We start from the raw sequence: 12,379 nt of genomic DNA, 5'->3' as shown, positions 1-12,379 counted from the left end.
AGTCCTTCTATTAAAAACTCTATATCCTCTTTTATTTTCACAATATCCCAAAAATATTCCTTCATCAGATTTTTTATCAAACTTGCCAAGATGTTCCTTTAGATTCAAAATAAAGCATTTACAACCAAATACTTTGAAATAACCAACCGTAGGTTTCTTATCAAAAATCAGTTCATAAGGAGTTTTCTTCAAAATAGGTCTCAAGAGAATTCTATTCATTACATAACATGCAGTGTTTACCGTTTCAGCCCAAAGGTATTTAGGCAATCTACATTCATTCAACATAGTTCTAGCAGCCTCTTGGAGAGTCCTGTTTTTCCTTTCTACAACACCATTTTGCTGTGGAGTCCTTGCAATAGAAAACTCATGAGTTATACCATTATAATCACAAAATTCTGGAAATCCACAAAATTTGAATTCAGTTCCATTATCACTTCTAATTCTAACAATTTTTAAACCAAGCAGATTTTGCACTTTAGCAAACAATGAAGTAAAATTCTTGAAGGCATCATCTTTATGAGCAAGAAATATCACCCAAGTGTATCTAGAATAATCATCCACAATCACAAAACAGTATTTCTTACCACCCAAGCTAGAGATTTGAGTAGGGCCAAATAAGTCAAGATGCAAGAGTTCTAAGGGTTTTGAAGTAGATACACACTTCTTTGTTTTAAAAGAAACTTTTGTTTGCTTACCAAATTGACATGCATCACATATTTTATCCTTTTCAAAACTGATTTTTGGCAAGCCTCTAACTAGTTCCTTTTTCGAAATTTCCTTTAGTAAGACATGTTAAAATGACAAAGTCTTCTATGCCACAACCAAGGATCTTCATTTGAAGCTTTAAGACATTTTAAGCTAGAAGAATTAACTTTATCAAGAATCACAATATATATGTCATTAAACCTCTTACCTTTGAACACAACATTGTATTTGGAATCAAGTACAATGCATTCAAGCTTTTTAAACAACACATACAAGTCTTTATCACACAATTGACTAACACTAAGCAAGTTATAACCTAAGTTATCAACCAAGAGCACATTATGAACAAAAGTTTCACCATCCTTACCAACATCACCTATTCCAATTGTCTTAGCTTTCACATCATCACCAAATGTTACCTTTCCACTTGATTTTGATTTCAGCTTTATGAACAAGGAGGGATCACCGGTCATGTGCCTTGAGCAGCCGCTATCAATAAACCATTTGGACTTGTTTGATCCTTTTTCCTGAAAAGATAAGGTGTTTGGTACCCATTTTAATTTTTGGGTCCATAATAGTTAGCATTGTATCTAACTAACCACATGCATTTCATCCCTTTGTTCAGATTTCTTTTCACATAGCAATCTCCTTTCAAATGCCCTCTTTGACAACAGAAATCACACATGATGAAAGAGTTCTTAACATGTACTGGTTTGATATATCTCAATCCACCTCTTCTATATGTTGTGAAGCCATGTGCAATTTTGTTGTGAGCAAATGTTCTTTGACAAGCAGTAAGATGGGTAGATGACATGTTTCTTTTGAGAAAATCCTGTTTTCTTGATTTCAAAGTTTCATCCAAGATGTCCATTCTTTTCTTCAAATCACCATGCTTTTCCTTCAGCATTTCACAAATATTAGTCTTTCTGTCAAGCTCGTTTTGAACATCACATCCGGCTCTTACAAGGCATTCATTGTCAGTCTTTAGATGTTTATTTTGTTGAACCAGACTTGTATTTTCTTGAATGAGAAAAGCAATTTTCTGTTTTAACAGCTTGTTTTTATCATAAGATTCCTTCAAGGCATTATGTAGCTTTTCAACAAAAGATTCAAGATCATCATCTTCATCATCATCACTTTCAGATTGTGAGTGAGTGGAAGATACCTCATTATTTCCAATAGCCATGAAGGCCATTTGAGCTGATTCCTCTTCTTCTTCAACTTCCCCTTCGGAGTTGCATTCATTCCAAGTAATCTGAAAGTTGTTGAATCTTGGCTTTCGATCAGCTTTTCCATCTTTCATCTTCTTCATGGGGCATTCATTTGCATAGTGTCCAATCTGTCCACATTCGAAGCATTTGTCCAACTGTTTCTTGTTGAAATCTTGTTTTCCTTTGTACTTTGCGATAGATGGTTGATTCTGGAATTGATTGCTAGGACCTCCCCTTCTAAACTTTCTTTTATTCAAAATCCTTTTGAAGCCTCTGGTGATAAGAGCAAGATCATTATCATCACCATCCGAGTCTTCATCATCCAGGTGAGCTGGATCATCTTCACCTTGAGTAGTCTTTAGAGCAATGTTTCTCTTTGCTCTAGCATCCTCTTCCTCCTGCACTTTAGATTTCAATTTCAACTCATAAGAGGTTAGTGAGTTAATGATGGATTCAATAGGCACAGAACTTAAATCCTTAGCCTCTTCTATTGCAGTCACTTTATTTTTCCATTCTTTGCCCAAAGCATTGAGAATTTTCCTGTTCTTCTCTCCCAAGGTGTACTCTTTGCCCAACACCTCGAGATCTTTGATCAAGTCAGTGAACCTGCAAAACATTTTGTCAATATCCTCAAGAGGTTCAATCTTAAAAGATTCATACTTTGTGACCAAGATGGCCTTTCTCTGTTCTCTCACATTGTCACCACCCTCATGGATTTCTCTTAACTTATCCCACATTTCTTTGGCTGATTTACAGCCTTTCACTCTAATTGATTCATTTGAATCTAAGGCACTATAAAGAACATTCATGGCCTTGGCATTCAATGTAAGGTTAGTTCTATCTTGAGCATTCATTTCAGCTCTCATTTTTGGCCGAAGCAGCCCTGTATCTGCATCAAGAAAGTTAGCTTCATGCGGTCCTTCACTTACAATAAACCACAGTTCAATATCAATAGATTGCAAAAAGATAATCATTCGTTCTTTCCAGCTAACATAGTTAGAGCCACTGAACATGGGAGGCCTAGTAACAGATTGCCCCTCAACAAACATAGCATGACTGGTTGTCATCTTTACTCCAAGCCGTTAGAGCTTAATCTCAAGGAGACCAAGCTCTGATACCAATTGTTAGTCCCACAGACAACCAAGAGGGGGGGGTGAATTGGTTTGATTAAAATCTTAACCAAGTTTATGCACTTTTTCGTTAATGAAAATTTACCTTCCTTTTTAGTAATGATCAACCAAGTAGATTAGAAGACAATAGCAATATTGATCGGAGAAGCAAGTATAGATAAGCAATGAAGATTTTATTAAACAGAAATGTAAAATAGAGAAACAAACCAAGTGTCTACCAAGCTTTACCCAAACTTGAAGACCAAACACAAGGAAGAGCAACTTCTCTTTGATGAACGAAGATCAACTAGATGTACAATGGAGGGAGCACTTCCTCCTTGCCCTAAGCCTCACTTAGTCAAGCTAGGAAGTTTTACAATCACTCAGAAAACCCTCAACAAAGCTACACTAAAGATCCTTTCAACCACAAAAGAAATGCTCAACAGAAATTCACACCACTTTAAAACAAATCTGCTTTGGAGACTATTTTCTAGCTAAAATATCTCACTAGATCTTGTAAACAAAGTGTGCAAAAGTCTTTTACTTCGTTCAGACCAGTTTGATTTTAAAGGGAACCAGAAATGGGCTTCATCAATGCTTCCAACGGATAGAAGGCAGCTGAAGAGTCAACTAGCCGTTGGGGCTGTCGGACGTCCGATGATCAAATCATCGTCCGAACCAATCGTCCGATGGCATCCAAGTTAACGTTCGGACGTCCGATGCGTCTTGATCGTCCGACACCGCAGCGTCCGATCGTAGGCAGAGAGTTGGCAAGTTAGCTTGGAATTTTTCGGACGTCCGATGCGGTTGATGAGCGTCCGATGGCAAGCGTCCGATCCTTCCGGACGTCCGATGCTTCCTCACGAGCGTCCGACAGAGCTTCCTTCTTGATGCTCTTTATCCTTTCGGACGTCCGACAGATTCCTTTCGGCCGTCCGACGTGAGTATCCTGTTTTTGCTTCTTCTTTTGGTTGAAATGCATTTCATGACCTATTCATACCTGATTCTTTGATATGTAAAGACACTTATAATCGAAGAAGGTTAGATACATTTCAAAATACTTTGTGATCATCAAAACCAAGAATAACAGACTTTCTTTTTATTTTTGGTACTTCATTCGGTTTACTTCTTCTTCTTCTTTTCTTCTTGTTTTATTTTTTTGATTAATGCTTGCAGTTTGAATATGCCACATCGACAAATAGAGAGACAAAAACATGGTTATTTGATTATATAGAACCAAGGGTTGTCTTTGATGCAATAGTTATTTTCGCATAAGAATGGCCTATGGTGATGATGGTAAAAGACAAGTGCTTAATTATAGAACTGTACTTGGTCATTCTTTTTTTTTTTTTTTTTTATTCCCTGTTCACTAAGTGAGCATTAAAAACTTGTTAGGCTCTTTTCTTGTGGCACAAACAAAGATGGAGACTCATACTTAGTTGAATGGAACTATACCCAAGGCTATATAACCTGAAGTTATGATTGGCTCTCCAAATCTTCTACAGGCATAGTGCAATTCAATACAAGTAGAAACAACTTTTTGGTCATTGGGGATGAATATTTACTCAAGTTTTGGAACGTAGGCAATGTCAAGATTTTAACTCTCTCTTGATGCTAATGGGGGCCTTTCAATTTGGGCTTTACACATTTTTAGAATAATTAGAAATTAAAATGCACGTGCGTCGCACGTAATTATTGATTGGAGAAATAAATCACTAAATTAGTTGTAAATTTTGATTGTTGTAATTGGATTTGAACAAATGATAGATGTGAATATCAGTAAAAGAAGGAAAATGTATTAATTTTGTGAAGAACTTAGCATATGGCTATCCCTCTACTCTTTATCTCGATTTCATAATCATGCAATATAAGATATGTTAAAACATGTTTTTTTTTCAGTTAGTAGCATGTTTCTCAGCTTTTGATCTAGCATGAAGCTTGCATTTTCTAACTTAAAATCAAACTTTAAATGAAGCATTATATTCTTGTATACATCCACACTTAAACTGTCAGGCAATGTTAACTATCAGGTAATGTATCTTAGAGTAAGCTAATTAGATAGGAGAATAGTGTTTCCATTAAGGGAAAAATAGGTACATAAAAAAGTAAGAAACACTTAATGCACTTTTATGTATAGTATAGATATGCTTTTACTTGCATATAAGGATTATACATTTATAGTCTACGACTATAAAAATGGTGTTTCATTTACTTGTTGGCTTCTTTCTCTATTTTAATGCAAAGCCTTATGTTTGCTTCAACAAGGAAGACACTCTTTTGGTTGTTTTTCTGATGATAGTAAGGTCAAAATCTTGGCAAATAATGTAATTGGCAGTCTGTTGCTACAAAATTCAACTCCTCATCCATGTGACAGAATTGTGGGACATCTGTGCTGAAGTAAAACATTCTTGGAATGGATTTTTGATCTGAAATAGAGAGGTCATCTCCTCATCATTCCTATTAAATAATTGCATCAAAAAACAATTGGAAGTGGTTAGGAAGCGGGTATAACAATTATGGCTAGATAGAAAAGTTAATCGATTCTATTTTCATTTGTACATTTATCTTTTCCCAATTGTATATGTGCATCACTATTTTCTTGTGTGTTGATTTTCTGTTAGACTCTAATTATTTTTTCTAATTTGTCAAATGGAAAAAAACAAAATTGTTAGGCAATAAGAAATCATCTCCCTTGTGTATGGCATCCAAAAAGTGGAATAATTATAACCAACAACCTTAGTGATGATCCATTTCAAATAGCTTCACCATGCTTTGCTTTATCCAGGAATGACTCTTATCTCATATTAGCATCAGGAAGAAATAGTTTCTTTGTTCAACACAATAACCTTTGAGGTAAGTATGTGATTAACATCTTTAGGAGGTGATCGCAATTCTTAGGTCAAAAGGTATATTGAAATTTAATCAAACTGAATCATACTAACATAAGAACTCGTGGGAACTTATTTGTGAAAATTTCATCGCTTATTAACTAGTGCTAAAGGTAGAGAAAAAAACAAAATGCATGCAGAAAATATAAACCAAAACACTTCAGTAATGTAAACAAATGCTTATTCTGACTTCCACAGATATCCTATCAATCTAATAGCTATTACTAAAGGGCAACTCAAAGTTTCCAAATTCTTGAACACTTGAAAAAACTAAATTGCTATGTCTATTACTAGATTACCATTTTACATGACCAGTTTGATTTGTCAACTGCAATTGCAGAAAGTGAGAAGCTTCCCATTGGCTCCACCTGCAGCTACATGTATGGCATTCTAGCCCCACAAGATAACAACCTAGTTGCTATTGGCACAGACGATTCAACTATACTCATCTACAACATGTGAGAGTCTGAGTTATAGCACTAATTTTGCACATGTAAAGCTTTTAATTATTTTCCATACATTTAACAGCTTGTAAATAAGCTTACTCTCATTTGAAAAGGATTAGTTGCTTAGCCTTTTCTAACGCGTCAAAAGTATTGGTCTCTACTACAGTAGATGCTCAAGTTAATTTGTTCTAAATCAAATATGTCACACTCACATGCTAATAGGAATTTGTGGTCTTGAGCAGCTAATGTTATCTAATTATCTATGGGCAAATCATTCCATGTATACACAATTTGATTTCTTCACTTAGTACTACTATCTAAAAATTGTTAAAAGAGTAATTCAACAAAACAAATATGTTCTCGTCCTAGACTTCTTGTAAGATTTATTAGGAATTTTCTTGTTTAATAGGAACTAAATGTAGGTTTTGTTGAGTATTTGGTCTAAGATTGATAATTGAACCAGTAATGAAGAGGTATAAAATGTCATATGTAAGGAAAAAAAAACTGACTACATCATAGTTTGCTTTGTCATACATAGGAAAGAGTCAAATTTCATCAGCACCAATTTGTAGTAATAACTATTGTTAGCAAAACACTAAACCAAGCCATTTCCATTGGTTAAGATAGGTTTCGTGATTTATTGTTTAGTTAATAGCATATGGTTGCAAGATTGGCTTGCAATGTATGAATCAAAAAAGCCTGGAACCCATCAGCAGTGCAGTTTTTTTACCACTTCATCCTCCACAAACACTTGGAGAGGAGATATATTGTATTTGACTTCTTTAGACGATCATTTCTCAAATACTTGTAGTGGACCATTAGAGACTTCTGTTTAAGGATTTCAAATGGAAACATTTTAATTCATGTCGCAACTAGGTGGTATTTGCTACCATGAGAAATGGAGTTGTTATGGTACTCAACGCTTTAGATCTGAGTCCAAGATTAGAGATTGATCCCTCTGCTTTATCTTCCACCGAACAATGGGTACGTAGAACTAGCTATAAGGTAAGATATGGACATACTAAAACATTCACCTTGACTACATTGTATTTCTCACATCACTTATGTCTGTAAGAGGTTGCTTTTCAATCTACTACACTTTTATACTCTAGACACGCACAAAACTAATTCGTCATACATCTACTTTCTGGCAAGTTTCGATAAAATCTTGGAAAGTTCTGTTTGTAAACGCTTTTAGTTTCCTATTCATGATATTTTCTTTAATCTTAAGAATGCCCATTACTTTTGTACATTCTTAATTATTTGAATTATCTTGAGATTACTAATTTGCTTTTCTAGACTTTTTAGTTATGGTCATTTATATCTTTCTGAATTATAGTCATATATAAGTTTGCTAAGATTTCAATTTGAGGTCATATGTAAATTTAACATGAATTAGTCAACTTTAGGAAATGCTAATAATTGATAGCTTCAATATCATAAGTATATAGTCAAATATTAAGTAATTTTATCTAATTAAAATAAATCAAATTCTATGAAAAAGAGATGGGTAGTTGGGAGCTTTTTAAGAGCTGGAGTCTGGAAAGTTGTTTTCAATATATATATATATTTATTTATTCATTTATTTTCCACAACCATGAGGATTAAACCCTTGGATAACTACCTCTTCATGTACAAATATTAATCCTGTGGTAAATTTTTGGGATAAGTGTAGGAAATTCCACTTATTTCAATTATTTCCCTTACATTTGGTAAACATATAGTTGTCCGATTGAGGCTATTTAGTGTTTGAGATTTGTTTCCAGTGGGATAGTGTACTAGCTCCTCAATTTGTAATGATATACGGTTGCAAAATGGTAAGCCATGCCTTTATTAGATTGTTTAAGGATCCAATTATGCCACTAAAATTTCTCTTTTCAATGGTAAGTTCTACATTAGTCTATGCCAACAAATTATATACTTCAAATTATGTGTCTTTCTAAAACATCAAGACATGTTTAGAATGGTTGCATCCTAAAGATATCAGGTTTACTCGTTAACAAGTACAAAAATGTTGAAGTAACTCTCTACATAACAATACCTTAAGTTTCAAAAAATAAGTAGTAGGATTTGCACGTGCATTATTTGTGCATTATGAAATCACAATTAGCTCTTTACAAGCATAAACTAAATGAATGGATTCTTGTTCTTTCCAGTTGTCACATGTTTGAATACTTGTCCAACTAATGTTGAACTTATTAAGTACACTCATGCTTTTCAAATTTAATGTCAATTCAAAAATATCAAAAGAATTTTGAAAAAAAATAGAATATGGTCATCAAAAGTATGGAAATTTATTAATAAAGTTTAAATTTAGATAAATTCATATTCAAAGGAATTGGTAACTATTCAATAATTATAAAAAATGGTGGGATGTGTGTCAACTTATTATAAAATCCCAAATAAACCGGTAATACAAAAGGTAAAATACAGAAAACCTCCTCGTGGTTTCGCCAAAAATCAATCGGACACCTTATGATTTTGAAATGTCCATATAATCCTCTTAAACTTTAAACAATATGGAATTTCACTTGTAACCTATATGTGACCTACAAGTGATGTATTATTATTATTATTATTATTATTTAATTTTTTTCTTTTTATATTTGGTGCTTAAATTCCTTTGCCTAAACTATCTTGGATGCTTTTACAAATTTTAAAATTTTTGAGATACTTATAAAATTTTTAGAAAGTATTCATCCCCCATCTTCTTTTTTCCTCCCCCCTCCTCCACCAGCTGCCACCATTACCCACCACCACCGTCTTCTCATATCTCTCTCTCTCTCTCCACTTCCCTTTCCCTCCTCCTTTTTCCCTTTCCCTCCCTCGTCCTCTCTCCTCTTCTCTCCACTACAAGAAATTTGGCCTTTTGTGACAACATTCTCTGTGACAACAGAGAAACTTGTCACAATTGAAAACTTTAGTGACGAGTTTTAATGTCGTCATAGTTGATCGTGGGTTCACCCGGCAACAGTGACAACATGGGATAAGTCGTCACAATATGGATGGCGCGCAACTAGCCAGTGTGGCGGGAGATCACCATTGTGACGACTGGAAAATAGGTTGTCATTGAAATTGGTCCTACAGTGATAACTTAAAATATCGTCACAATATAGTTGTCAGTTCTAAATTAGTGACAACAACTAGTCGTCACTGTCCAAAGTGTTTATTCCCAATTTACTTTCACTAATTCTACTATGTCACCCTAATTTTTTCAATATGGCATATATGTTGTAAATAAATTTTATTAATTCTACTATGACACCCTAATTTTTACATTTTAACCCCACATACCACTTTAATTTTTTCAATATGGCCCATATGTTGTAAATAAATTTTATTAATTCTACTATATGACACCCTAACTATTACATTTTAGCCCCATATGCCACCCTAATTTTTTCTATATGGCCCATATGCTGTAAATAATTTAATTAATTATGTTATGACAACCGAACTTTTATATTTTAGCCCCGTATGTGGTAAACTAATCTCATTAACTCTACCATGACACCTTATCTTTTGCAATTTAGCCTCGTACGTGATAAACCAATTTTATTAATTCTATTATGGCACCCTATGCTTTACACTTTATTTTGTGTTTATCATTGGCAAAATAAGGAAGGTATTGTAAAAAAAATGTATACCTATTTTTTAATTATTCCAAATTTAGCTAATACCTTGTTATAAAGTTAAAAAATATCATGAATTCATTATTTAGTTCTCTTGACAACATATGGAAAATTACTGATTAACATAGTGTGAAAATAATGGCAAAGAATAATAAAATTTAATATGAAATTAAGTAAAAATCTTGACAATTGCATGACTGGCGTTTGTTATGTATTACAATTTACAATAATCAAATTTTTTATGGTGTATGAATCAGTACTTGTATCAAATAGATTTAGTGTTTCATGCATGTATTAGTAAACCATTTTGGTTATTTGATCAACTAAACAGATTGTTTGGTCTTGTCAAACCACAATTCGTGCATAATTGATAAAATTATTAAATTGATACCAAAAATATTTACATTAAAAGGTCTTTTTTTGAATCATAAATATATTTTTAATAAGCCTTTTAGTTTTTGAACATTATTTTTTGTAGAGATCCTAAAAAACCTATGTTAGAAAAAAAAGAAAAAAATCAAAAAATACTAAATTTTCATATTCCAAAGTTTTAATATAACTTGTGAAATGAAAAAGCTCAACATAATAAACAATGTTAATTACACAAAGATTGGGAAAAGAAAAAGAGATAGAAGGCGTTACTTTTATTAAAAAAAGGTTCAACAATTTAGAGACAACGCGTATTTTTTAGTGTGCAATAGTGGAAGCGGGAAGCTGAAAATTGAAAGAGTAGAGGCGGGGTTCTAAAAGAAGCAGAAACGACGTCATTTAAAGTTGATTTGGAAGAAAAACACTCAACACTTGGCCAAATTTCAGACAAAACTCATTTCCCTCTTTCTTTGCCTTCGGACACCATCTTCCCAACTCCCTTTTCCCTCTCCAAAAGCCGCTTCCTCTAAAGCCCTTTTCCACACTGCTTCCTTCTCCTCCTCCTTACTATCATCATCATCATCATCGCCCAATTCCAACTCCTGCAGTTTCGTTTATTAACCCCCAAAATCACCACTCCATTATTTTCTCAAACGCCCACATTCCCCACCACCCCTCAACAACCCCATTTGGCTTTTCCCATTCCCTCAATTCTTCACTGTTTCTCCTCAACTCATTCTTCTCCACCTCAACCTTCTTCCGCATTTTCTCTGACCAAAAAGCTAAATCTTTCCACTGGAATTACGCTCTTGATGGAATTCACCCTAGAGAAAATGGGGTCATCGGGGATAAAGGGCCAATCTTTGCTGCAGTTTTGTTGGGATGGCTTGGGTCGAATCCGAAGCATCTGAGGAGGTATGGTTCCATTCTTGAGAATTTGCAAAGTAGGCCAGATTTATTGGAGAAAATCAAGGGAATTATTGTTGATTCAGGAGGTGACGCTAATATAGATCCCAAGGTCTGGGCTGCTGGATTTACTGCAGCCCTGCTAAAGAAATACAATTCATCATCTTATCCATCAGTTGTAGCTGTAGGAAGAAATCAATTGGAAAGTGGAGTTGATACCTCAAAGTTGCGAGAAAAGGAGCCCCTGTCCGTTAAAACCTTACTTTTGTCAGCATTTGAGAAGCTCTTCTCTTATCTCCTAAACTTGAACGACGTCAAACAGCAGTTGACAAAGATAATCTCTGTCCTTTCAAAAAACCGGCCTTCTTGCCCACATCTTTATCTGTATAGTACAGCTAATAAGGTCATTCCATTCTCATCAGTTGAGTCATTTGTTGAAGAACAGAAGAGAAGTGGGAAAAATGTGTGGGCATTCAACTTTGGTGCATCACCTCATGTTGACCATTATCGGACTTTTCCCAGTGTATATACATCAGAGCTTGAGAGGTTTTTGAACGAGTGTCTGGTCATAGTGAAGAAGTTATAAAAGTTTTGCAATTTTAGATGATTTAGGTTGAAATGCTGCACAAGTTATTGTTTGCCCTGTGCAGCTGAATTCAGTTTCAAGCAATGGAGATTCCTAACAAGAGGTAATTTTGGCCTAATGTTACTCAAAACTGCAAACTCTTGTTTCTGAATATTTCCATTGAGATATGGTATTTCATTTTTGTCCAATGGTAGCTGTTGGTACTCTTGGTTCTGTAATTTAGCAATGAGGCACGTATCATTCTCAATAAACTTTCCCATCATCTTTGTTAAAAAAAAAAAAAAGAGCTACCCAAGCTGATAGGGCAGCTTTAGTAGAGTAGTAGATAGCAAATATCCCTAAATTGAGCCAGTACCATGAATTTTGGGGAAAAGCCAGAATTTGAAGACTGAATCAGAAGGAAAACAAGACCTAAGGTTGTCACGGCATAATTTGAGGTAAATGATCTCAATATTTTCCATTTATTTTCGAACATTTCTGTCTAATGGCTGTTTGTTAATGTGTCTTCTGCCCATTATGTGTAGGCT

General features: G+C 34.3%; 1 protein-coding gene across 1 annotated transcript; it reads left to right on the top strand.

The window, feature by feature from the left end:
• The first annotated feature begins 11,193 nt into the window (after positions 1-11,193).
• Positions 11,194-11,852, top strand: LOC140016986 (uncharacterized). The gene is made up of 2 exons (XM_072071320.1): positions 11,194-11,198; positions 11,309-11,852. The coding sequence occupies exons 1-2, from the start codon at positions 11,194-11,196 to the stop codon at positions 11,850-11,852; spliced, it is 549 nt and encodes a 182-aa protein (XP_071927421.1).
• Positions 11,853-12,379: the final 527 nt, after the last annotated feature.

The sequence above is a fragment of the Coffea arabica genome, chromosome 1e, assembly GCF_036785885.1.
Source record: "Coffea arabica cultivar ET-39 chromosome 1e, Coffea Arabica ET-39 HiFi, whole genome shotgun sequence".
In the NCBI taxonomy this organism is placed as follows: Eukaryota; Viridiplantae; Streptophyta; class Magnoliopsida; order Gentianales; family Rubiaceae; genus Coffea; species Coffea arabica.
The sequence above is the reverse complement of the archived record's forward strand: the minus strand, read 5'-3'. Positions and strand labels throughout refer to the sequence as shown.